At 43.0% G+C, this 25,959-nt stretch overlaps 1 protein-coding gene across 3 annotated transcripts in view; it reads right to left on the minus strand.

Annotated features, from left to right (window-relative positions):
* NUSAP1 (nucleolar and spindle associated protein 1) overlaps positions 1-25,878 on the minus strand; it is a 33,934-nt gene extending 8,056 nt beyond the window's left edge. Inside the window, exons 1-6 of one of the 3 annotated variants that reach the window (XM_082735579.1) lie at positions 25,654-25,878; positions 19,343-19,411; positions 13,004-13,135; positions 12,143-12,296; positions 7,805-7,906; positions 3,851-3,960 (exon numbers count right to left, since the gene is read on the minus strand). In XM_082735579.1, the coding sequence (XP_082591705.1) occupies positions 3,851-3,960; positions 7,805-7,906; positions 12,143-12,296; positions 13,004-13,135; positions 19,343-19,411; positions 25,654-25,758 (672 nt within the window). In that variant the 5' untranslated portion in view covers positions 25,759-25,878. Of the gene's footprint in view, positions 1-3,850; positions 3,961-7,804; positions 7,907-12,142; positions 12,297-13,003; positions 13,178-19,342; positions 19,412-25,653 lie in introns of all 3 variants that reach the window. The other 2 variants (XM_082735578.1, XM_082735580.1) reach the window with 2 other exon arrangements.
* Between the last annotated feature and the right edge of the window lie 81 nt (positions 25,879-25,959).

A 25,959-nucleotide genomic window follows, 5' to 3' on the forward strand; every position in this document is an offset into this window, starting at 1 on the left:
TAATTTCACTCCTGTCCCCACAGCACCCCCCCCTCCTGCAAACGGGTTCTTAAAGTTCTTCAAAACAAAAAAAAACAGAAACAAACAGAGGGAGGGAGGGAAACCCTCCCTTTGAAATGGCTGGGGAAGGTCCACCTAGGTTATCTTTTTTTTTTTTTTTAAAGATTTTATTTATTTATTTGACAGAGATAGATCACAAGTAGATGGAGAGGCAGGCAGAGAGAGAGAGAGAAAGGGAAGCAGGCTCCCTGCTGAGCAGAGAGCCCTATGCAGGGCTCGATCCCAGGACCCTGAGATCATGACCTGAGCGGAAGGCAGAGGCTTAACCCACTGAGCCATCCAGGTGCCCCTAGGTTATCATTTTTTAGATATTATCAGAGCATAAAGAATAATGATGTCTATCACTGCTTTAAGCTCTTACAAGCAAAAAAAAAATACAACTTTGTGAAAGGACAACAGTGGTGCGACTACTCCTATCGACGAGGTGAAGCCAAAGACAGAATAATTCTGATGATATCCTAGGAAATACAAGCACTCGAGAGAATTAAGTCAACTTCTCAACATATAAGCAGAAGAGATTCTAATGTGACACAAAGTTAAAACTTACTAAAATACTTAGTAAACACACATCTATACCATAAGGCCGGTGCCCAGGTTAGCTGTATTAAGCACACGGTTCTATTTAAATCACACTTTTTATGTTGCCTTCTATCTTTCCCCCAAGATTCCTACTTTCCATGCTGCGTCTTCTCAGAGTTCACTTGGTGTCAGGACCATCAGCTCTGCTTCTTTGTTCTGAACTACTTAAAATGCAGAAATGAGTCTACTAGCCCTTACCCACCTGACTTTTTTTCAGGTAGAATATTAAGCCATTGGTTCTAGTGGTACTAACTTGTTTTGTTAGCAAATATGTAACCAATTCCTTTCTTTTAGCAATAAAAACCCCATTCAATCCTAACAAAGCAAAGAGGTCAATCATACCGTATTTGGAAAAAAAAAAAAAGTGGGTTAAGGATTAAATATAGGGGGAAAATAAAAAGAGTACAAACATAACTTATTTTTATGATCTTGGCAGAGGCAGGGTGTGACAAATAAAAAACGCAGACCCTTAAAAAGAACAGTTGGATAAATTTAAGAAAAAATCCTTCACAAGATAAAAGATACCATTAATATAGTTAAAAGATAAAGGAAAGTATAATATAGAATATATAGCATTAATATAAATGGCTAACAGATGGGTAAAAACTAAGAAAAAACAAATTCATAAAAACATCCCAGTCAATTATATAAACATATGATCAAAGAAAGGTCAACTGGAATTTTTTCATATTACATTAATAAAGATTTTAAAAATTCATCATTCCCACTGTTGGCAAGATAAATAGGCATCTTGGGGCACGAGGTTACTGATGCTTGAAGAGGGCCATCTGGCAACTAAATCAAATAGGTCTCCCCTGCCCGAACTCTAAAAATCAAGGAGAAACAGGTTGGCCCAGGATGATTTTGTCTAGAATCTCTGCTTATTCGTTATTATCCAACACTGACCAATGATCAATCCCCAAATATGTCAACTGTCAAGAAAAACTTCCTATCAGCTACAGTGACATCACTATAATTATTTTTTATTTTCCAGTTTCCAAATAGATCATACCAACTAACCCATCTGAGAGATCTATTCCTTAATGGGGAATGGGGATGAGATTTTAGAACTAAACTCATTCGGGGGGGGGGGGTAGCTGTAAAAAATAAGATGACCTACTCATTTATTAAACACATCTTCAGGGCTACACTCAAGTTTAGGGTTGAGACACCTGTTCTGCCCTATTTTTTGCCTGGAAAACTGACTAACCCATATTATGTAGTATAGAAAACTTGTTCAATCAAGTATTTTAGTAGACTCGACTTCATGGAAGGTGAGGAAATGCCTGCTTGTATGCGTATGTGCAGCTAGCTCGTTCTCATGGAAAAACAAAAGCAAAAAACAAAACTAGAGGTCTACTTCCTGTAAATCATCAGCAAAAGCCAGGTATTCAACTGTTAATATAGTGATACCTAGCCCTTGCTAATATTTAAGCAAGTGTTATTAGGGGCACACTGAGTATCTCTTTGCCGATTTCCACACCCCGCTGTTGGATTAGTAGGCAGCAATGGAGGCCTTCAAATGCCATGGCTTGGCTTTGTCCCTGTTAGCTGGTTGGGAAATGCTAGGTTAGCAGTGGTTTTATAAAGAGTTCAAATGAATGTTATTCCTTTAGATTTAGCTTCTAGGGTGGCCTGCTTATCCCTCTCCTGCTCCCTGTGCTTGTGGTCCCTCTCTCACTGTCTCTCTGTCAAATAGATAAAATCTTTTTTTTAAGATTTTATTTATCTATTAGACAGGGATCACAAGTAGGCAGAGAGGTAGGCAGAGAGTGAGGGGGAAGCAGGCTCCCCACTGAGCAGAGATTCCGATGCAGGGCTTGGATGCAGGCCTTGATCCCAGGACCCTGAGATCATGAACTGAGCCGAAGGCAGAGGCTTAACCCACTGAGCCACCCAGGCACCCCGAAATAGATAAAATCTTGGAAAAAAAAAAAAAAAAAAGAAATGTAGATTCAGCTTCTAAGAAGCTTATGGTGTTTTTTTTGTTGTTGTTTTTAAATTATGTAGAACTCGTCACCTAGTGTGTTTCTGTGTTGGCATTTGTATCAGGAAACTGAAAACTCAACTGACTGATACAGCAGATACTGTCCCTGCTAACAGTGCTCATGTTCTGCCCCTTTCCAGTCAACTTTATACTGTTTTGTGTTGAAATACCAAAGACTGCCTCTAATTCCTCTTGAGAAATAAGCACATTGTAGGTATTAATGAAATTCTCAAATAAATGTTCCCCAGTCTTCTGTGTGGCTCCTCTTGACCACCGGAGACTGCATAAAAGAGTAACAGGATATTATCAACTCACTGCTCTAAGTCAGCCTCAGGGCTGACTTCATCACCTTTTCTAACTCGAAGGGACCTTGAGTCCCCCAGCACCTGGACTAAAGGGACCCCAGGAGCTCAGTTACTAGGGAGGCCATAAGTAAGCCACGGCAACTCAGTCCTTTTTCCTTTACGTGAGAGACTGGGAATGAAAAGGCTTTCACCTATAAATCAGTCCGTCAACAAAAGTAATAAGCACAATGTGTGAGTGCTGAAAACAGAACAACTTACTGGTGTTTTGGAATTAGTTCTTTATAGTGAGTACTCCCAGTTTTATTCTGAGAGTTCTGAAAATTCTTATGGTGGGGGAAGAAATTTCTGATAATAAAGATATATTAAACTCAAATCCATTCCACTGGTAGAACAATAAAAAGCTGGCTGTATTAGCTAAGGTATTAACGTGGAAATCAAACAGTTTGGGGCACCTGGTGGCTCAGCCGGTTGAGCATCTGCCTTTGGCTCAGGTCATGATCCTGGGGTCCTGGGATCAAGTCCTGCATTGGGCTCCCTGCTCAGCGTGGAACCTGCTTCTCCCTCTGTCACTCCCCCTGCTTCTGCTTTCTTGTTCTCTCTCTCAAATAAATAAAAACTTTGACAAAAATAAAAACAAAGTCAAATAGTTCAGTCCCATTAAGAACATAATTTGGGGGGCACCTGGGTGGCACATTAACTGAGCATGATTCTTGGTTTCAGCTTAAGTCATGATCTCCAAGTCCTGAGACCAGGCTCTGAGTTGGGCTCCATGCTCAGCGCTGAGTCTGCTTGGGATTCTCTTTCCCTCTCCTTCTACCCCTCCTGCTTGTGCTTGTTCTCTTTCTCAAATAAACAAATCTTAAAACAACTACAACAACAACAATAAAAAAAAAAAACCCACATAATTTTATCAGCATACCTTCAGTTCATGAAATGCATTGTGTTCTTCAAAATTTTTCTTTTTTCTCTCAATATATTGATCGATGGACTCCATTTCCTTAAAACGAGCCTCATGAAGCTTCTTGAAGTCTAGAATGTTCCCCCAAATGTAACAATTAATAACAAGACAAATTCATTAATTCGCCTTTCCTTTGTCTTTCTGTTAACACTTATTCTCTTCTCTGCATCCCTGACATTCAACTTCAACATCATCCTTGATAAAACTTTAATTTCAAATCTTTCAGTTTTTGTAAACTCAGGGACAAAGTATATTTATCTTATTAACTATTCAACGTGTACTGCTCTCCTATGTCCATTTCATTGCTAACTGACAACTTGGTTTAATCCACAGAACAAGAAAAGAGTAAGATTTTTCATCTCCCCTCACCAGTTAATCAAATGGCCTTTACTTAATCATAAATATAACATTTTACAATGCTTAGAAAGCTTTATACCAAGGATTGGCAAACTTTTTCTGTTAAGGGTCAGACAGTAAAAATTTATTTAGTCTTTGTGGCCACATGGTATGATCTCTCTCTCTCTCTTTTTCTAAATGCAATCTTTTAAAACTAAAAAACATTCTTAGCTTAAGGATTTTAAGACAGGCCAGGGATGGCAGCAATTTGCCTGTCCCCGCTCTGTGCTATTCTGATTAAGAATATGCTTGAGAGGCCTAGCTGGTCAGTCAGAGGAGTGCATGACTCTTGATCTTGGGGTTGTGGGTTCAAGCCCATGTTGGGTATAGAGATTACTTAAAAAAAATAACAAATATAAAAAAAATTTAAAAATTAAAATTCTAATTAACCATTAAGTATATATCTTTTTAAATATATTTTTTAAAGATTTTATTTATTTGACAGACAGAGACTACAAGTAGGCAGAGAGACAGGCAGAGAGAGAGGGAGGAAGCAGGCTCCCTGCCGAGCAGAGAGTCCAATACGGTGCTCAATCCCAGGACCCCGAGACCATGACCTGAGCTGAAAGCAGAGGCCTTAACCCACTGAGCCACCTAGGAGCCCCAAGTATATATATTTCTAATATGTGCTGAGCAGCATTCTAAGTACTATAAATACACAATACCTCAACATGCTATGTACCACACAATAGATAACAAGCAATTACACTTTTAGATATGGAATCCCTTAAACTTATTACTGAAAAAAATTTAGGGGTGCCTAACTGGCTCAGTCAAGAGAGCATTTGACTCTTGATCTTGGGATTGTGCATTCAAGCCCCAATTTGGAGGTAGAGATTACTTTAAAAATTTTAAGAAACATAATTACAAGGTGGAGATTGTACAAAGTACTTTATAGACACTCATTTGCAGAGATTTACTGACTACCTGCCATGTGCTAGGTGCTATGCTAGGTCATCAGAGGTAGAAAACTAGTATCAATCTATATATAAACATATCTTGTTTTATGGCACTTTGAGATACTGTTTTTTTTTTTGTTTCTTTTTACAAATTGAAGGTTTCTCACAACCCTCTCAAGAGCCAGCTTTCTAACCATACTGGCTCACTTCATGTCACATGTATTACCTTTTGGTAATTACTGCAGAATTTTCAACTTTTTCATTATTGTTAAGTATTTGCTCTGGTGATCTGTGATCAGCGATCTTTGATTTTTATTATTGTAATTGTTTTGGGGCACCACAAGCAGTGCCCTGATAAGACCACAAACTTAAATGTTGTGTGTTCATCTGCTCCCACGGTGGCCTTGAGGTTTTCAGGTGAAATAGCCTCATTGCTGATACAGAGAAAGGCTGAGTGGCCTGGGTTAGAAGACCAAACCAGCCACAGCGTTCCCTTATACCAAATCCTAATCCAGAGCAAGTCCCTAATGCCTTTCCATTCTGTGAAGGCTAAGGAAGTTGGGGAAACTTCGGAAGAAAGACTGGAAGCTAGCAGAGGTCAGATTGTGAGGTTCATGTCTCTCCCAGGACACAGAAGTACAAAGTGAAGCAGCAAATGCTGATGTAGGAGCTGCAGCATATGAGCCAGGAGAGCTAGAGCAGTAATGGAGGCAGCAGCTGTATCAACACTAGAGTTTCAATGTAGCTGAGACAGCCTTCTATTTCCAGATGACCTCTAGAACTTTCACAGCTACAGAGAAGTCAATGTCTGGCTTCAAAGGACAGGCTGACTCTTGAGAGGGGCTAATGCAGCTGGTGACTTGAAGTTGAAGCCAATGTTCATTTACCGTCTGACAATCCTAGTGCCCTTAAGAATTATATAATGCACCTACTCTGCCTGTGCTCTAGAAATCAAATAACAAAGCTTAGAATGCACATGTTTACAACATAATTTACTGAATATTTTAAGCCCAATGTTGAGATCTACTGCTCAGAAAACATTACTTTCAAAATATGGCTGCTGGGGCGCCTGGGTGGCTCAGTGGGTTAAGCCGCTGCCTTCGGCTCAGGTCATGATCTCAGGGTCCTGGGATCGACTCCCGCATTGGGCTCTCTCCTCAGCGGGGACCCTGCTTCCTCCTCTCTCTCTCTCTGCCTGCCTCTCCGACTACTTGTGATTTCTCTCTGTCAAATAAATAAATAAAATCTTTAAAAAAAAAAAAATATGGCTGCTCATTGACAATGCACCTGGTGACCCCAGGGCTCAGTGGGAGATGTAGGAAATTAATGTTGTTTTTATGCTAACACAGCATCCGTTCTGTAGCCATGAATCAAGGAGTCATTTAGACTTTCAAGTCCTATTTGAGAAATAGACTTTGTAAGCTATAGCTGCCATGGACAGTAATTCCTTTAATGGGCCTGGGCAAAAGTGAAAACCTGCTGGAAATGGTGTGCCGTTCTAGATGCCATTAAGAATATTTGTGATTCGGGGCACCTGGGTGGCTCAGTGGGTTAAGGCCTCAGCCTTCGGCTCAGGTCATGATCCCAGGGTCCTGGGATCAAGCCCCGCATCGGGCTGTCTGTTCCGCGGAGAGCCTGCTTCCTCCTCTCTCTCTCTCTCTGCCTGCCTCTCTGCCTACTTGTAATCTCTGTCTGTCAAATAAATAAATAAGAGAGAATTAGAATGAGAAGTGGAGCCTAAAGATGTGACTGACTTGGTGCCATCTCATGATACAATTCATGGATGAGGAGTTGCCTCTTACAGATGGGCAAAGACAGTGGTTTCTTGCGATGGAATCTACTCCTGGTGAAGACACTGTGAAGACTGTTGAAATGACAACAAAGCGTTTGCAATATTCTAGAATATTTAGAATAAACTCAGTTGATAAAGCGGCAGCAGGGTTTGAGAAGATGGACTCCAGTTTTGGATGAAGTTCTACTGGGAGTAAAACGTTATCAACAGTACTGCACTCTATAGAGAAATCATTTGTTAAAGGAAGTCAGTGGTTGGGGCAAACTTCACTGTGGCCTTGTTCTTAGAAACTGCTGTAACCACCCCAACCTTCAGCAACCACTATCCATTTCCCTCATTCAGAGCCATTCACACTGAGGCAAGACCCTTGGTCAGCAAAAAGATGACCACTTTGCTGCAAGTTCACATGATGGCTAGCATTCTTTAGCAATGAATTATTTAATTAAACATTTGCACTGTTCTTTGAGACGTAACACTTATCACACACTTAACAAACTATAGTACAGCATCTACAGAACTTTTCCATCCCAAGGACACAAACCCGTTGGATTCACTTTACTGCAGTGATAGCTTTAGGTGGGGATCTGGAACTGGAGGGCCACTTCATCGACCTGACAAAATAGGTAGTATATGCACTCCCACTGGAAAGTGAGGCAGTGGGCTTACTGAGGCTAAGAGGCCCCTGGTCTCAGAGCTAGAAAACGGGAGAAGATGGAATGCAGGCCCAATTCCAGCATTCAGGCCTTCAGCTGTTCCTGCACACTGCGTATTCGGTGTTATCCCAAAGGTGCCAACTATTACTTTATTTCTGAGTGTGGTAAAACTTACTTGGAGTTGTACTTATAGTTCTTTTGCTTTTTCCAGGTTTGGAAAACCCATCTGTGTAGAGAGACTTCTTTCCTTCTGAAGGTACCTTCGAATCTTCATTACCTAAATCGAAAGAAACAGAACTAATCAATGATTTTGAAACAAGTTCTTCCTATTAAGAAACGTCTAGAAGCTGGGGGCATCTGGCTGGCTCAGAGTGTACGAGTCTTGATCTCAGGGTTGTAATTTCAACTCCCATGCTGGGTGTAGAGATCACTAAAATAAATAAAGCTTAAAAGAAAAAAAAAAGGTCTTGGGATGCCTGGGTGGCTCAGTGGGTTAAAGCCTCTGCTATTGGCTCGGGTCATGGTCCCAGGGTCCTGGGACCGAGCCCCACATGGGGCTCTCTGCTCAGCAGGGAGCCTGCTTCCTCCTCTCTGCCTGCCTCTCTGCCTACTTGTGATCTCTGTCAAAAGGAAAAAAAAAAAAAAGGTCTAGAAGTTAACATGGCACTTTCATGTGATGGGGTATGCTAAGATGGTGGGGAAAATGAGCACAAAGAAGTAGTTGTAGCATCACTACAATTTTAGCTCATACACTTCAAGTAGGAAGAAATTTTATGCTTCCTTGTATAGAAGTTATGTAAATAGATCAGAAATTTAATGGGCTTCTGGGTGGCTCAGTGGGTTAAGCATCTGCATTCAACTCTAGTTATGATCCCAGGGTCCTGGGATTGAGGCTTGATTGGCCTCCCTGCTCAGTGCTGAGTCTGCTTCTCCCTCTGCTCATGCTCTCTCTCAAATAATTAATTAATTAATTAATTAATAATTTAAGAAAACTTTTTCAAAACTTTTGCTATGAACAGATTATTGTAACTCGAACAGTAAAAATCCCACAATCCTGGGATGGCTGGCTGGTTCAGTTGGTAGAGCGTGTGACTCTTGATCTTAGGGTTGTAAGTTCAATCACCAAATTAGACAAATAGGCATAGAGATTTCTTAAAAATCAAATCTTAAAAACACACCCACACACCTCCACACACAATCCCACCAGCCTAAGAAACATCCTTACCCATGAGCATTTCGGCCTATTTCCTTAGGTCCTCCTCTTCCCTACTAGTTTTTATTCTTTAAATCCTGTTGAAATCAGGGTGTATGTATTGGCCATTTTCCCTTCACTTATAACCACATTCTGTTATCTTTTCCAACTTGAAGCAATCTACTTAAAAATATCCAAATGGATTTTCAATAACTACTACGTATAATCACGTCCCTCAGACAGGAGGTTTCCCAGTGCGTCCATAAGACATCAAAGAGTGCCGGGGTAGGGCAGGAGGGCCTGCAGAGGCTTTTGCTTGGAGCTGGCCTCTAAAACCAGAAAGGTAATGTTCCATGCATAACAGGATATTTATGGAGTCAGAGTCACTCCTCGCCAGATGGGGAAAAAAATGGGAAAAAAAAAAGGCACTTCACAAAGGGGCAACTTTTTAAGGTCATCACAAGCCACCACCTGTGCCTTCTGGGAGCAGTGACTGAGGATTACTCTGTGGGATCCTGCTGCACGTCCAGCATCTAAATCTAACCCTCAGCATTTACTAGACAAACCAAGGCCAAGGACCCAACAAAACTGGCTTGTATTAAAAAATGTAAACATCCAAAATTTTAAAAAATCCTCAAAGATTTGAAGATGTTCCAGATTAAAGTAGACTAAAGAGATACGACACTGAATTCCCAGAACCAAGATTTTCCTTTGCTTTAATGGGCATGACTAGAATAACTCATGAAACCTAAATGACGTCATCTCTAGAACAGAGTAGCAATTCTTGCACTTCTAGTCTCAGGATCATGTTAGACTTTTAGAGATTATGAAGGACTCCCCCTATTTTTGTTTACATTCTATCAGTATGTGCCAGTAGATATTACAGTTAAAACATTAAAAAATTTGATACACTAAAAAATGTACTTGTTATAGGTTAACAAAAACATTTATGAAAAATGGCTAATGGGGCGCCTGGGTGGCTCAGTGGGTTAAACCTCTGCCTTTGGCTCAGGTCATGGTCCCAGGGTCCTGGGATCGAGCCCCACATCAGGCTCTCTGCTCAGCAGGGAGCCTGCTTCCTCCTCTCTCTCTCTCTGCCTGCCTCTCTGCCTACTTGTGATCTCTGTCAAATAAATAAATAAATAATCTTTAAAAAAAAGAAAAATGGCTAAAATTTCTAAGATAAAAATAGTGAGAAGATGGTATATTTTCACCATTTACCAAATGTCTGACTTAAAGACAGCTGGATTCTCTTATCTGCTTTTGCATACACTTTATTATGATGTATTTTTTTGTTTGAAGTACATGAAAACAAATCTTGCCACAAACAGGTGTTTCAGAGAACAGTGAGTAGTCTTTTCTGATACAATGCTAAGTACCACTTGACAAACAGTAGTTTCTCCCTCCAACCCAAAGATTTTATTATTTATTTGACAGAGAGAGATCATAAGCAGGTAGAGAGCAGGACCCCGGGATCATGACCTGAGCTGAAGGCAGAGTCTCAACCCACTGAGCTACCCAGGCGCCCAACAACAGTAGTTTCTTAAAGGTTAGTTGCATACGTGGAATATGAACCCCTTCCAATGGGCTTTTTGTCCTCCATACACTTGTACAAGAAAATCCTGTGTTTGTTTTATTTTAAGCTCTAAGCCCAACGTGGGGCTTGAACTCACAACCCTGAGGATCAAGAGCTGCATGTTCTACCAACTTAGCCAGCCAGGCAGGTGCCCCTAAAGCCTAAAGGAACACTTTTCTGCATCTGACTCTCAGGGAACAAAATGTAGACAATACCTATATGGATGCATAGGTGTATAGAAATATAAATAGAGAAGGACCAAAGGAAATGCTGCAAAATGTTAACATTTTGGAGATCAAGAACATAGCAACACTTGGTACTGTTCTGAAATTATGTCAAAATAAAAAGTAAAAAAAAAAAAAAAAAAAAAAAAAAAGCTCTTACCAGAAACTGTGATCCTATTTTTGTTCTCCCTATAGCATATGTTTCATTAGGGGAACTTAATGTGTTCCCCCATTTCTCCATGCTCTTGAAACCAGGTCCTGCAGCTAAGTTTCCCTGACAAAACAATGGGGTGGATGCTGGTAATTCCACTCCTACTTCTGACTCTTGGTCACATTTCTTTATATCTTGCTCTAAATCATGATTTTAAACTGGGCTTAGGAGGCATATGCATCTTAATTCCCCAGGATGTTGATTAAAAAATTGCAGGCTTGGGGAGCCTGGGTGGCTCAGTGGGTTAGGCTTAGCCTCTGCCTTCAGCTCAGGTCATGATCCCAGGATTCTGGGATCGAGCCCCGCATCGGGCTCTCTGCTCAGCAGGGAGCCTGCTTCTCCCTCTCTCTCTCTGCCTGCCTCTGTGCCTATTGTGATCTCTGTCAAATAAATAAATAAATAAAATCTTAAAAAAAACAAACAAACAAAAAAAAACAATTGCAGGCTCCCAGTCTCAGTCAGAATCAGCAGCTCTACCTCCAGGAACTGTCGACATTTAGTAAGACAGTCCAAATTCTGGGGAAGGAAGAATGGGTCAGCATTAAAAATTCTGCACATCACTGCATGGAGGCCATGGGAGTGGGTCGCTTTCTCTCTCCTCCTCCAACAGCCCTGCCCGGGGGCGCAGACAGGGCTGCTGGGGGGAACCAAACACGAGACACCGCGCAGTGGGCAGGTTTCCTGGGCAAGAAACTCATGAAACCCCCATTCCTGTTGGGTCTGGGGGATCTCAATGTTTCTGGTCTCCTTGAAACAAACTTTTAGTTGACACAGTTTGGGGAAGAGATTTTTAGAAGGTTAAAAACTAAGGAAAGTATACATTTACCAAAATAAAAGCACCCCCCACCCCACCCACTAAAGGGATATTCTGCAGCTCCCCTTCGGAGTCATGGGGAAGCAGGCACGCACGCCTCTCTGTGCACTGGTGTCTGGAGCAGGCCTGAAGGAGCTGGTGGGGAGGAGGAGAACCCACATTTTATCTGCATAGATAGCAACTTGCCTAAACTTTCCAGCTACCACTATTACCCTGGTTTTTCCACAACAGTACTGAAGAGGACCTGATGGTCGACTGTATTTAGTTTTCACTTCGGCTGTCACTGTAGAACACTTAGTTTTACAGCATGGTGTTCTGGTTTGAATTGTGTTCTTCAGAACAGTATATACAAGTCTTAACCTTTAGCGACCCTGACAGGACCTGAGGACAAAGCATCTGGTTTGAGGTACTTTGTTAGGGCAGTCCTAGGAAATGAATGCACAGGGATACCCCTGGAATCCCAGGCTTTCGTTTTGGTTTTCCTTATTTGGCATACCATTTCTTCTTTTTCCTGAGGAAACGGCATTCTCCTCTTCTTGGCTCTCATCTGGTGGTGAAGACACTTCTGCAACTGTTCTGAGATCCTGGTGTTCCTGCTTCTCTTGATTCTGGAATTCAGTGTGATCACTTACTTTTATCTCTGAATGATCCTGCCACAAATATTAGAAGGGAAGAAAGGATTTACATGATGAAAAGTCACCATTGCCTTCCAAAGATTGGCACCCACATTGGAAAGGGGCTAAAGGAAGAAAAGTAGGAGAGAATTAGATTTCTGAGTGGCAGAGCTGGGAAGAGGACCTACTAGGGCCTACTGAAAAGCTTAAATAGCAAGATAAGCTCTTCTAGGGGGTAAATGGATAGTCTAATGGCTGGGGGACTATATGGGGCTAGAAAATAAAAATTGGGACTATATCCTATAAAGTTACATTTGAATGAGAGGATAAAAAGTAAAATCAGTGTCTTCTCCAAGTAACTGAGGGAAGGCTCTGGCTAATCCCAGGACCATTCTGCTAAATGACCAACAGAAGAGTGATCCCTAGGTCTGAGGCCAGTTGGGGAAAAAAAAAAAAAAAAAAAAAAAATCCTACTAATGTTGGTTTCTCTTTCCTTCTTACCAGCCCTCACTTAGGGGAGTACTTCCCTCACTTTCCTATTTCCTCAACCCATACTGAATTTGTGCTTACTCCTCAGTGAGTACTTCCCACGTGCTGGCACCCAGGGTGTGACGACCGTCTAGACTTGGGTCTGTGCTTTCACGGAGCTCACAGCACAGAGTTTACAACCGTTTGGTATAATAAGGACATTCAAATTCAATTTTGGCACAGGTGGTGGTCAGAATTTGCACATGTCCATTCACCTGGGTGTCAGGGTTCCGGAGGACTGTCCTGCACCTTCTCCTGGTTTTGGTGCCATGACCAAGCGGCTCCCTCTCAGTTTGTTCCTGGCCATGGCTCTGAAGCTCAGCCTCCTCACAGGATGATGCAGAGGTCTGACTTCCATCGTGGAAAGAAAGACATTCATCTGTCACGTCCTATTTTTAGAGTTACAGTGTTCAGGAAGAATCAGAATTTAAACTGAATAGAAAACATTTTCAAAAGGTAATTTTAAAATACTCTTGTACTAAAGTATAGGCCAGGACATGAATTTGAGAGCCTTTGGAAAGAAACAATCAGGGATGCCTGGGTGGCTCAGTAGGTTAGGCGTCTGCCTTTGGTTGAGGTCATGATCCCAGGGTCCTGAGATCGAGTCCTGTATTGGGCCTGCTTCTCCTTCTTCCTGCTGCTCTCCCCACTTGTGCTCTTTCTCTCTGACAAATAAAGTTTTTTTTTTTTTAAAGATTTTTTATTTATTTGTCAGAGAGAGAGAGAGCGAGAGCGAGCACAGGCAGACAGAGTCAGAGGGAGAAGCAGGCTCCCTGCGGAGCAAGGAGCCCGATGTGGGACTCAATCCCAGGACGCTGGGATCATGACCTGAGCCGAAGGCAGCTGCTTAACCAACTGAGCCACCCAGGTGTCCCTAAAGTTTTTTTTTTTAAGAATTTATTTATCTGACAGAGAGAGACGCAGTGAGAGAGGGAACACAAGCAGGGGGAATGGGAGAGGGAGAAGCAGGCTGCCTGCTGAGCAGGGAGCCCAATGCAGGACTCGATCTCAGGATCCTGGGATCATGACCCGAGTCAAAGGCAAATGCTTAACGACTGAGCCACCCAGGTGCCCCAAAAAATAAAATCTTAAAAAAGAAAAAACGATCACACTTAATAACCCCAGCTTAAAAACTAGGCTAGGAAAGAATTCAAAGTTTTCTTAATATGAGTAAGTAAGCAAATTAGCATTAATTTTCTTTTGAATATACACAAAGCAGAGTACTAGGCAGTATGTTCCAATAATTACAGCTAATATCAACCTCATTGGCATATTTATACGGGTTATCTTACTTATTCCTCAAAGCCTATATAATATGCACTAACATTATCCCCAGTTCACAGAGAGGCAAATTGAGGCTTAGAGAGTCTAAAGTAACTTGTCCAAGGCCAGAATAAGAGAGGAAGGTAAGAGTGACACCAGTACTAACAGAAACTAAAAGAGCTCCATTATTAGAACAGAGTGGTACAAGGCTCAGATTATCCCCAATAGACTTGCTTATGTAAGAACACATTGTTTGATAATAGTTGCACTTTATAATAATGAGGGGGGGAGACTAGATTCATGATTCAACGCATGATGCAGAGAAAATTAACTCTGCTTATCTTTTTGGTAGGAGGAGGGAAATGAAACTTGATTGTTTTTTCACACACAAATGCAATCTTGATGGGTCAAAGTTTTTTTTTTTTAAGATTTTATTTATTCACTTCAGATACAGAAAGATCATGAGCAGGAGGAGAGGCAGAGGCAGAGGGAGAAGCAGGCTCCTTGCTAAGCAGGGAGCCCAATGTGGGGCTTGATCCCAGGAACCAGAGATCATGACTTGGGCCAAAGGCAGATGCTTAACCAAGTGACTGAGCCACCTTGACACCCCTGGGTAAAAGAATTAAATGTAAAAATAAAACTATGGGGGCACCTGGGTGGCTCAGTGGGTTAAGCCTCTGCCTTCGGCTCAGGTCATGATCTCAGAGTCCTGGCATCGAGCCCCGCATTGGGCTCTCTGCTCAGTGGGGAGCCTGCTTCCTCCTCTCTCTCTGCCTGCCTCTCTGCCTGCTTGTGATCTCTGTCAAATAAATAAATAAAATATTTTTTAAAAAAATGAAACTATGGAAGCACTAGGAAAAAAAGTAAGTGAGTAATGATCATGAGTATGAGGAAGGCCTGTCTTCAGCACATTCTCTTACCTACACAGTATAAAGGAGAGGTTTGATTTGCTTCTGGTGTTTTTGTTTTTACACTAAATTCTAATCAGGAGCTGATCTGAAATACACCTGTGGCTCAAAAAAAATAAAGAAGTACTGAAGAGATTCTAATGGAAAGCAGTTGCTTCTCCACCCCAGCCCTCCCATTTCTAGGGCTTCCTTTGCTTTAGGTGGTCACTTACAGATCACATGGGTTTTGCCGGGGTTGGGGGGTGCCTATGCATTTGTGGCTGCAGCAGCTGTTTTCAGTGCCTATCATGGGCTACAGTTTAGCTCACTGGTCCCACGCTCCTCTCCCATCTTCCTCCCAAGAGCAATGTACCCCGTCACTCTATTACTTTTGCTCCCTAAGGGACTCTGAAACCTTTACATCTTGTCCCACACCTACACAAAGCCTCCTGTAAAATCTAAGTACAGAATCCTTATACTTTCCTTCACCTCTTGTCCTCCTTTTTTGCTCAATGTCATCTATTCTCTAACTTGTTAACATTTATAGCTTGTTATATAACCTTAATTGAATCATCTGTGCCGTGTCTGTGTAGCTTGATTCTAGCTGATAAATCATTTAGTTCTTGAAAGGCTTTTTCTTAGAACTTTTTGTTTGTTTTCTGGGTCATCTGGGTCTCCTTTAGGGTCCTCTTTTTATTTATCTTCAGCTCTCTCCCACTGCAGCCTTCCCCTCAAATGTCTGGTGACTGTTGGCTGTCTATCCTATTTCAAAAAAACAAGGCAGACTTCATCAGAGGCTTGAATGTGTGGCAGGGCCTTATCTGGCAGGACCTGATCCACTAGGGTCCTTACTTGAGGAGGAGGCTGTTATGCAAGGGAGCCACTGAATGCCAGAAGACAGAAGCCGGAGCTTGATGCCATCAAATTTCCTTGCAGAGAAGCCTTCCAATATTCTACCTGGTCCTCCTGGTGCTCTGCGTGTGGCAGTGGTGGGTAGAGTGCTTTGTATCCTATTTTTACTCCACTGCACCCTGCCTCGACCCCACCCTCTGAGAGCTGACTGAGCCGGCCTGGAGAATGAGGAGTTCTATCTACCACTATTTGTAAAAATCTCCTCAAATGACTCACCCATATATCCTGTAATAAGAGCCACAATATAAAATAAATGTGGAAGTCCAAGAATAATGAGGCTCAGAGAGCAGAACAGCAGATTTTAAACAGAGGCAAAATATTGCAGAAGTGACACAGTTGCAAGAGATGCAAGGTATAGGATAAAGAATGGCAAGGAAAGGTACAGGAACTAAGGAACGAGAAGAGCGTGGTACAGCACACCGAGCTGCACCTGTGAGTTCATTGCAAGTGACAGGTGAAAACATCAGTTCAAAGGTAGGGATACAGGAAAGGAGAAAGATGCTTTCTGGATCCTGCTTCCCAATTCCCTGGAGAGGCATGGTGAAGAAAAAGAAGCTGCTTCCACTATACTAGCAACACCCTCAGGCTACTCGTACCGTTGGACTACAGGGACACTTTTAAAGTGCTTATTTAGCCCTCCTGCAGGGACTCCCTATTAGAAGAGGGCAGGACAGGTCCAGAACTGTCCTGTTTAGATGTCTGTTAGCACAGTCCTGAACATCGCTAGTTTTAATCCCATGTACCTTAAACACAGGCTAGTCTGGGAGGCGGACAGTGATCAGGGAGGTGTTCATTCCCAATGCACCGTGATGCACCTGTAACAGACTTGCCTAACTCCAAGACTGACGGAGGACCCCTGGTACAGACAAGGCAGTCCTTGGAACACAGCCAGACGAACCCACATACCAAGCTGCTCCAACTCCTACAGTTAAGGCCGACCCGAAATGCAAGAATAAGACTTCGGTAAGGTGTGATGTCCCACTCACTCAGATAGGACCAAAACCTGTGCATTCCCTATGGGAGGATTTGGGGGTGTCTGGAAGTTTAAACATCTGTCATTGGTAGCATCAGTGATCTCTTTGCTGTGCACTTGGGCTGTGTTGACTCCCCCTGCAGCTTTAGAAAAACCAACTCTTTTTTGTATCAGGTCTTCCCATCTAAGCTCACTATTGAGGGGCACTTGGGTGGCTCAGTTGTTTGAGCGGCCGGCTCTTGAATTCAGCTCAGGTCACAATCTCGGGGCCCTGGGACTGAGTGCTGCTTATTGGGGAATCTGCTTAAGGATTCTCTTTCCCGATCTCTAACTTACCCCCTGCACACGCTTATGTACACGTTTCTCCCTAAAAATAAATAAGCCTTTAAGCTCACTTTTTTTTTTTTTTAAAGATTTTATTTGAGAGAGAGACAGCATGAGCAAGAGAGCACAAGCCAGGGGTGGGGAGTACAGAAGGAGAGGGAGAAGCAGACTCCCCACTGAAAGGGAAGGCTGATGTGGTGCTCGATTGCAGGACCGTGGGATCATGATCTCAGCTGAAGGCAGACGCTTAACTGGCTGAGCCACCCAGGTGCCCTAAGCTTACTATTTAGATCCAACACTTAGGAGTTCTTTATCTAACTGAATTTGGACTATCATCATGCTTTTGTGAAATTTTTTCAAAATGGAATGGCCCCTGAGATGTTAAATTTGAAATATGATAGATAGGAGATGATTTTACTCTATTAACTACTAATTAACTATTAATTACTCTATTAACTACCACCCAAACTGAAGTCTTGATTTCCAATGGCACTAATCACCTTTTTTTTTTTTTTTTAATTCATTTGAGAGAGATACAGAGACAGAGAGAGCACAAGCAGGGGGAGAGGCAGAAGTAGACTGCTGCTGAGCAGTGAAACTGACATGAGGCTTGATCCTAGGACCTGCAGATCATGACCTGAACTGAAGACAGACGTTTAACCATCTGAGCCACCCCGGCGCTCCTTAATCATGTGTTCGTTCTTTTCTTTCTTTCTTTTTTTTTTTTTAAGATTTATTTATTTGACAAATGGATATCACAATAGGCAGAGAGGCAGGCAGAGAAAGAGGAGGAAGCAGGCTCCCTGCTGAGCAGAGAGCCCGACACCGGGCTCAATCCCAGGACCCCGGGATCATGACCTGAGCCCGAAGGCAGAGGCTTTAACCCACTGAGTCACCCAGGCACCTCTTAATCATGTATTCTTAATCATTAAGAGAGTTAAATATAAAAAGAGAGATGGAGATTTAGTTGATGTAAAATCTTAAAGCTAGAATTCAAAATTGATCCTTTTTAGTTGTCTATTTTAAGTTAATTAAACCTGGAATCACAAGAATTTTGCTGTACATTTTTAATTTTTACTTATGTTTATTTTTTAAGTAGGCTCCACACTCAGCATGAAGCCCAGTGCAGGGCTTGGAACATGACCCTGGGATGAAGACCTGAGCTGAGATCAAGAGCTGGATGCTCAACTGTCTAGCCATCCAGGCACCCCAAAAGAATTTTGAGTATTAGCAGTTTTAAATGTTTATAACTTGGAATATAAAGATGATAAAGACAGGGGGAGGTAGTAGCTAGATTCTCAATTCATATTTACATTTATCTCCATTTCCAGATAGATAATGAATGCTCTTCAAAGCACAGGGCCTGGGCGCCTGGGTGGCTCAGTGGGTTAAGCGGCTGCCTTCGGCTCAGGTCATGATCTCAGGGTCCTGGGATCGAGTCCCGCATCGGGCTCTCTGCTTCGCAGGGAGCCTGCTTCTCTCTCTCTCTCTCTCTCTCTCTCTCTCTCTCTCTGCCTACTTGTAATCTCTCTCTGTCAAATAAATAAATAAAATCTTTAAAAAAAAAAAAAAAAAAAAAAGCACAGGGCCTTAAGGCCTTTCTGGATTTTCCTCTCTTTCAAGTTTAGAATCCTCACCCTAATGCAGCACCTGTGGACTAGGTCAGGCCCTGTCAAAACCTGAGGCAGCCATGACAGCCCCCTCCCACCACTCTGGTTTCCGGAGCACCACAAACCACTCTCACAGGCCCTACTTCATTTCATTTTTGTAACATTCAATTCAGTAGAGCAAGTACTGTCTCCATTGTAAAGAATAGGAAACTAAGAATAAAGGCATTTCAGTTTTCCAAGATCACATAAAAAGAAATGACAGAACTGCTACTTAACATGGATTTTTTGGGCTTCAAATCCTGTTCCTTCCTTGCTCATACCAAGCTAGCTCTTGTAAGGTTTGGCAACTAGTAATTCATAACCTTTGCATTTTTATGAGAACATCTTATTCAGTAGGTTACTTACTACTAGGCAGGGTTTGTTTTTTTTTAAATAGCAAGTAGTTATTATCAAAGGATTTATTATTACTTAAAATGATCTCTTTGGGGATAAATAGCATGTCATCATTGGTTGTGTTTACTGCTATTAATTAAATATGATTGTCTTAGTATTTAATAGGTGGTAAAAAATATATATATTACTTACCTGATTCTCATTTTCTTTTTTTGCCTCATGTTTAAGGTGGGCTTTCAAGGCTTTTAACAACTTGTCTGCCTGCAGGAGAGTTCAAGACTTTATCAGTAGGGACAAAAAACAAGTAAGCAAAAAAGATAGATTATTAACTTTCCCGTTTTTGAGGATTATTATTCTCCTGTTCTAGTATTCCTCAAATGTCCTCTGGGCAGGCTCCGCAGAAGAATGGGGAAGTTAGACAGGTTAAGAGGCAATGACAACAGATACCCTGGGCTAAGCGCCAACATAAGGATACCCAGGCTGTTGTGCAGGAGACAGCTGGGCTCGGCCAAGGTCTAGACAGCCGGGATAGACTTGAGCAGGTAACTGGACACACCAGTTCTAAGATGAAGACATGATGTTTGCAGCTGCTGAGGTCTGAAGGATAAACGGGGCAGAGGTGGCCACAGGGAAGGGGTAAATTGCCTGGGAAGGAAAGAAGGAGGGTAGAGTTTGGGGAACTCAAGTTCAGTGTGGCTGGAGCATGAAGCTGCTCAGGGAAGGGGAGGGAAGACACTGGAGAAAGTGGGCAGGGGCCGATCCTGCCAGACCTTGTAAGCCTGTTAAGCATAGGAGCTTTACCCGCAAAGGGCAGCATTGGAAGAGTCTAGTAATGCCAGATAGTGACCAGTTCTGCATTACTCAGAATGATCACTCCAGCAGGACCACATGCAGGATGCACTGGATGACAGAAAGGCAGAAGCCAGCAAAACAGCTGAGAAGCCAGGAGAGGAAACCAGGAAGGACTATGGCCTGAGCTAGAGCAGGACTAAGGCAATAGGGACAGATTCAAAACCTTTTTAGGAAGTAAAGTTAGTATGAAGACACGGGTTGAGGAACAGTGAAACCGTATTACACCCAGCTCCTGGCTTGGGCAGCTGATGTAACATGGTGGGGATCTCTCAGACCAGAATTCCAAACACAGGCAGGCTTGAGGGGAGGTTTGTGGTGGGAGGATGGTTCCAGGTCCCTGGGGGAAGGGACTCCTAGTTTCTCTTTTCACCCTGAGAAACCCTTCCTTCCTGAGAAATACTAATCTGATTGATTAGTTTCGTGGGCTTTTGAAAGGTCAAGCGTATTGGTTGGCTTGTTTTTTCCTATTCTTCCACTCAGGAAGCTGAGAACCAGATATTTCCTTCTCAGTGGGGCCCAGCCACCACAGCTCATGCCATTTACCTTTGACCAGGTGTCCAGGAGAGAAAGGCAGGGATCCAGATTTGGTTTGGGGCGTTAGGGGACAAAAGAGGCTGTGCTTAGGGTGTGAAGCCCATCCCCCAGCCGGTTTACCAGTATGCCCTGCGTCAAGGTCTCAGGCACCACACCAGCTAGTAATAAAGTGGTTTTTATTTTCTACTGCTGTTGCTCCTTGAATGTCTCTTGGGGCCTTCTCTGTGAAGGGGGTCATTGGTAGGGAAGAATTCAGGCACTCTTGGTTCTTCAATCATTTTTTTCATCAACCACTTCACTGAGGTATGATTGACCTACAAACAGCTACAGACATCTAATATACACAATGGCATGTGTTTGGTGATAAATATATACCTGTGATACCATTACCACTGTCATAATCTTCTCTGTCACCAACAGTTTCCTACCACCCACTCTGCGTTTTGTCTTTTGTTTTGTTTGTTTGGTTTTAAGAACCCTTCATGTAAGACGACAGCACATTTTTAAGTAGGCACCATATAGGGGCGCCTGGGTGGCTCAGTGGGTTAAGCCGCTGCCTTCAGCTTGGGTCATGATCTCAGGGTCCTGGGATTGAGTCCCCCATCGGGCTCTCTGCTCAGCAGGGAGCCTGCTTCCTGTGCTCTCTCTGCCTGCCTCTCTGTCTACTTGTGATCTCTGTCAAATAAATAAATAAAATATTTTTAAAAATTAAGAAAAATAAGTAGACCATACAATCATGTTAATCATAGGCTCTATATTGTACAGGTTTCCAGACTTAAAATACCACAAAAACCTCATCAGACATGTGACAATGATGAAAGGTGCCCATGGCAGAGCCAGGTGAGAGCATTTATCAGGTTCAGTGCTCTGGGTGAGGCTCATGAGGGCCAAGCAGGAAATACAGGTGTTCGGATCAGCAGGTCAACAAGCACTGATCACACTGCACACGGTTCCAGGCACAGGATAGACAGTGATGAGCCAAAAACACAAGGTCTCCACTCTCTAGGAACCTCCCATGGTGGGCTTGTCTATTAATGAAGCTCAAAAAATGATAGGATATCAGGGGCTACCAGAAAATTAACCTGGGGACTGGAGGACCCCGACCCTGAGTGAGGAGGGTTAGAAAAGGCCTCTCAGAGGTGGTGACTTTTCAATGGAGATGTGAACACGAAGAAGAAGCAGGCCAAGATGTGGGAAAGAGCATTCCAAGTAGAGGGTGCACCAAGGCCTGAGGTGGGCTGGTGAATTATAAAGATAGAAGGAAGCCAGTGTCGTGGAGAATGGTGATGGATGCTGCTTCTGGCTCCCTGCTCAGTGGGGAGTCTGATTCTCCCTCTCCCTCTGCCTCTCTCCCCTGTTCATGCTCTGTCTCAAATTAAAACAAACAAACAAACAAACAAACCTTTAAAAAAAAATGTCAAGTCCATAGGAAAGTTGAAATAGTATAATAAACAATTTTATCCTCCCCACCTAGACTCAGCAATCATTATCAGTCTCATAGTAGTTCTATAGTAACGTATTTCTTGCCAAGTTATTTGAAAATAAGTTCCAGCCAACATCATACTTTCCCACTAAATACATCAGCCTCATCTCCCAAAAACAAGGGTTTTTCTTACATAACCTCTAAATAAGTTATCATACCTAGGAAATATATTAATTTCCTAAAATCCTCCGATATGTATCCCTCAAATTTCTGCAACTGCCTCAATTTTTAGTTGTTTTATTTATTTATTTTTTTTAATTCCCCTTCAAATCAGGATCAAACCCAGTTTCTCACATTACATTTGTAGGAGTCTCGATTTTATTTTAGGTGTGAGGCAAGTCAATGGTGGGGGGGGGCACTGAGCAGAAATAGTGGCGTGTTCAACGTTTCAAATATTGCCTTGATTACAAGAGAATAACTACCCGGAGGCAAGAAGAGGCAGGAGAGCCACAGACAGGCTGTGGCCTAGGTCTGCAGCACTGGTGATGGTAAGCAGAGGTCAGATTTCAGGAGTGAAAAGTGGTGAAAGAGGTTTAAGCAAATAAGGAAGATTCAAATCTGCCAAATAGCAGGGTTGGACAGAGATGTATCACAAGCTTTGGAAGATGCAGAGCCTTGTGGCCTTGGTAAGAGCTGTTTCAGTGGAAAAGAACAGAGAAATCGAGCAGAAGATGAAGGACAAGTGGTCAGAAGAGGTTTTTGTTTTTGTTTAAGATGGGGACTTTTTAAAAGATTTTATTTATTTATTTGACAAATACAGATCACAAGTAGGCAGAGAGGCAGGCAGAGAGAGGAGGGGGCAGGCTCCCCGCTGAGCAGAGAGCCTGATGCGGGGCTTGATGCCAGGACCCTGGAATCATGACCTGAGCCGAGGGCAGAGGCTTTAACCCACTGAGCCACCCAGGCACCCCTAAGATGGGGACTATTAAGACGTGGTAGCATCCTTTAGGGAACTGAGCCAGCTGAGCAGGAGAAATTGATGTAGGGGAGGAGCTAAGTGCAGGTACCCAAGCCCCGGAGGCGGCAACAAGGTTCCCTGGCACAAATGGCTAGGCTGCCCTCAGAAGAACAGAAAGTACAATGGGACAGCTGGGGGATGGCCTGAGGGTTTGATGGTAGAAAGATGAGGAAACTCTCCGCTAACTCCATCTATTTTTCCAATGACCTATGAGGAAAAGTCATCAAGTGAGGGAAGGAAGCCAATGTGAGAAGACAGCACTTAATTGTTCTCAAAAATGGGAAAGTTAATGACTACCAAGGAAGCATATGGGATCAAATGCTCATTTTATGATTTATGGTCATAAATATAAGAAATTCAGTCAACAAGCTTAGGTGATTTTCTCCAGGCAGGATCAGCTGGTTAGGTACAGAAAAGGGGGGGGGGCACATAAATGTAACACTATTATTATACCCAACAAAATGAACAATACCTTTATTTATTTAAGATTTTATTTGACAGGGGCGCCTGAGTGGCTCAGTGGGTTAAGCCGCTGCCTTCGGCTCAGGTCATGATCTCAGGGTCCTGGGATCGAGTCCCGCATCGGGCTCTCTGCTCAGCAGGGAGCCTGCTTCCCTCTCTCTCTCTCTGCCTGCCTCTCCAACTACTTGTGATTTCTCTCTGTCAAATAAATAAATAAATAAAATCTTCAAAAAAAAAAAATTTTATTTGACAGAGAAAAGGTCACAAGCAGGGGCGAGTAGCAGAGGGAGAGGGAGAAGCACACTCCCTGAAGAGCAGGAAGCCCACAATACCTTCACTTAATAACTAGTTCAAGTTTAATTTTCTTCAATTGTCTCAAAACCATCTTTCTACAGCCGCTTATAATAAAGCCTTACATGGTCACATTTTTCTGGAAAATAGGTACCTCTCAAAAAGTCTTTATTGCCCACTGTGTGTCAGATACTGTGTGCTAGGTAGGTAATGGGGTCTGTAGTGACCAGAAATACTTCATTCACTATTCCACTCTGAAAACAAGGGATAAATTGGCTAACCCAGATCAGGTTCCTCAAGAGAACGAACGACAGGTGGGGCTTTTAGAAAAAGATCTCTGTTGCAATGACTCTTCAGAGACCCAAATAGTTGTAGGGCCTTAATGTTTATTTATTTGATAGAGAGAGAGATCACAAGTAGGCAGAGAGGCAGTCAGAGAGAGAGGGAGAGGCAGGCTCCCTCCTGATCAGGAAGCCAGATGCGGGGCTTGATCCCAGGACACGAGATCATGACTTGAGCCCAATGCTTAAAACCATGGAGCCACCCAGTTGCTCCATGCAGGGCCTTAATGTTACCAAGAGCTCTGAATACAGGAAGCCTCCGCTGTAACTCTCTTGCCACTATTTGGAGCATTATTTTAGTACTGCCAACAAGTGACTGAAAGTAACTATTTAGCATCTCCCATATACTGCACTTAGTGTTGTAAAGACCTTCCAAGGAGTGTGGCTGAGACTTTTTTCAAGGAATTTAACATGTAGTGGAAAGGATAATGTAATACACAAATAACCACAGTGTAAGGTGAAAGCCTGCAAACGCTCAAAGAAAGTACCTGACATTGGGGCGCCTGGGTGGCTCAGTGGATTAAGCCACTGCCTTTGGCTCAGGTCATGATCTCAGGGTCCTGGGATCGAGCCCCACATCGGGCTCTTTGCTCAGCAGGGAGCCTGCTCCTCTCTCTCTCTCTCTCTGCCTACTTGTGATCTCTCTCTCTGTCAAATAAATAAATAAAATCTTTAAAAAAAAGAAAGTACCTGACATTAAACAGCTTTAAAAGCACACAGGATCTGGGGCACCTGGGTGGCTCAGTGGGTTAAAGCCTCTGCCTTCAGCTCAGGTCATGATCCCACGGTTCTGGGATCGAGCCCCGTATCAGGGCCTTTTTGCTCAGCAGGGAGCCTGCTTCCCTCTCTTTCTCTCTGCCTGCCTCTCTGCGTACTTGTGATCTCTGTCAAATAAATAAAATGTTAAAAAAAAAAAAAAAGCACACAGGATCCTGGGATTACTAGGGTGGACCTGTGGCCAAGGGACTGAATTCAGTGATAACTTCTGTTGGACTCTGAAGAGCAGTTGGAAATTATTAATGCAAATAAAGACGACAGAGAAAGAGGGGAATCTGAGGCCAAAGGACCAAAGTTAGCAAACAGAACATTACCGCAACGGTAATCACAAAAGAATGATCGTTCTAGGTCAGGCCTGAGTTATAAAAATCTATCCACGAGGTGGTCCTCTTAAAGTCATTCTTTCTTCCAGATCCTCCAGTAAAGTATTAAGAGATTTGGGGCTCATTTACAGTTCACAGGATTGTGACTGTTTCGAATTTCCCAGAAGCCAAAGCAATTACTTCTGCGACTGCCTAACGACCTGAATTAGACAGAGCATTCCTGAGTTTTCAGGGCGTGCATTTCCTAAATTAATTCCAGAGTACTTCCAATAACACCAAACCGAACAAATCCTTTTGAAATCAAGGCCTATGTGAACCCTCAGAAAAATCAGCCTCAAAATAAGGTGTACTATGGCCCCCTCTCCGTTTTGCGTAGTTGGAGGAACAGGAGGCTCAGTCCCCGGGGTGGTACCCGTTCCGTCCCTTCCCACCATGTCTACCGGAGGCAGCTCACACAACCCCGCCCGCTACCCGCTCCGTACCCTCAGGTTAGCCCGGAGGCCCAGATTCTTGGCTAGGATCTGAAGGTCGCTGTACTTGAAGGAGTCCAGCTCCTCAAGGGAGGGCACGGCCCTGGCGAGCTGCATCAGGCGACCACAGTGAGGACTCGTACTCCACTTTCTGCAGCACAGCTCAAAACTCTGGCGCCACTCTAAGCGTTACCAAAACCGAATTTTATAGAGAGTTTAAATTGAAAATGCTGCACTTCTATTGGTTAAAAATACTCCGAAGGCGGGGTTTCCTGGCGTTGACCAACAGAAACGAAGATTCTTCTCGCATCTGACGCA

This window comes from Mustela nivalis (genome assembly GCF_964662115.1).
Source record: "Mustela nivalis genome assembly, chromosome: 6".
In the NCBI taxonomy this organism is placed as follows: Eukaryota; Metazoa; Chordata; class Mammalia; order Carnivora; family Mustelidae; genus Mustela; species Mustela nivalis.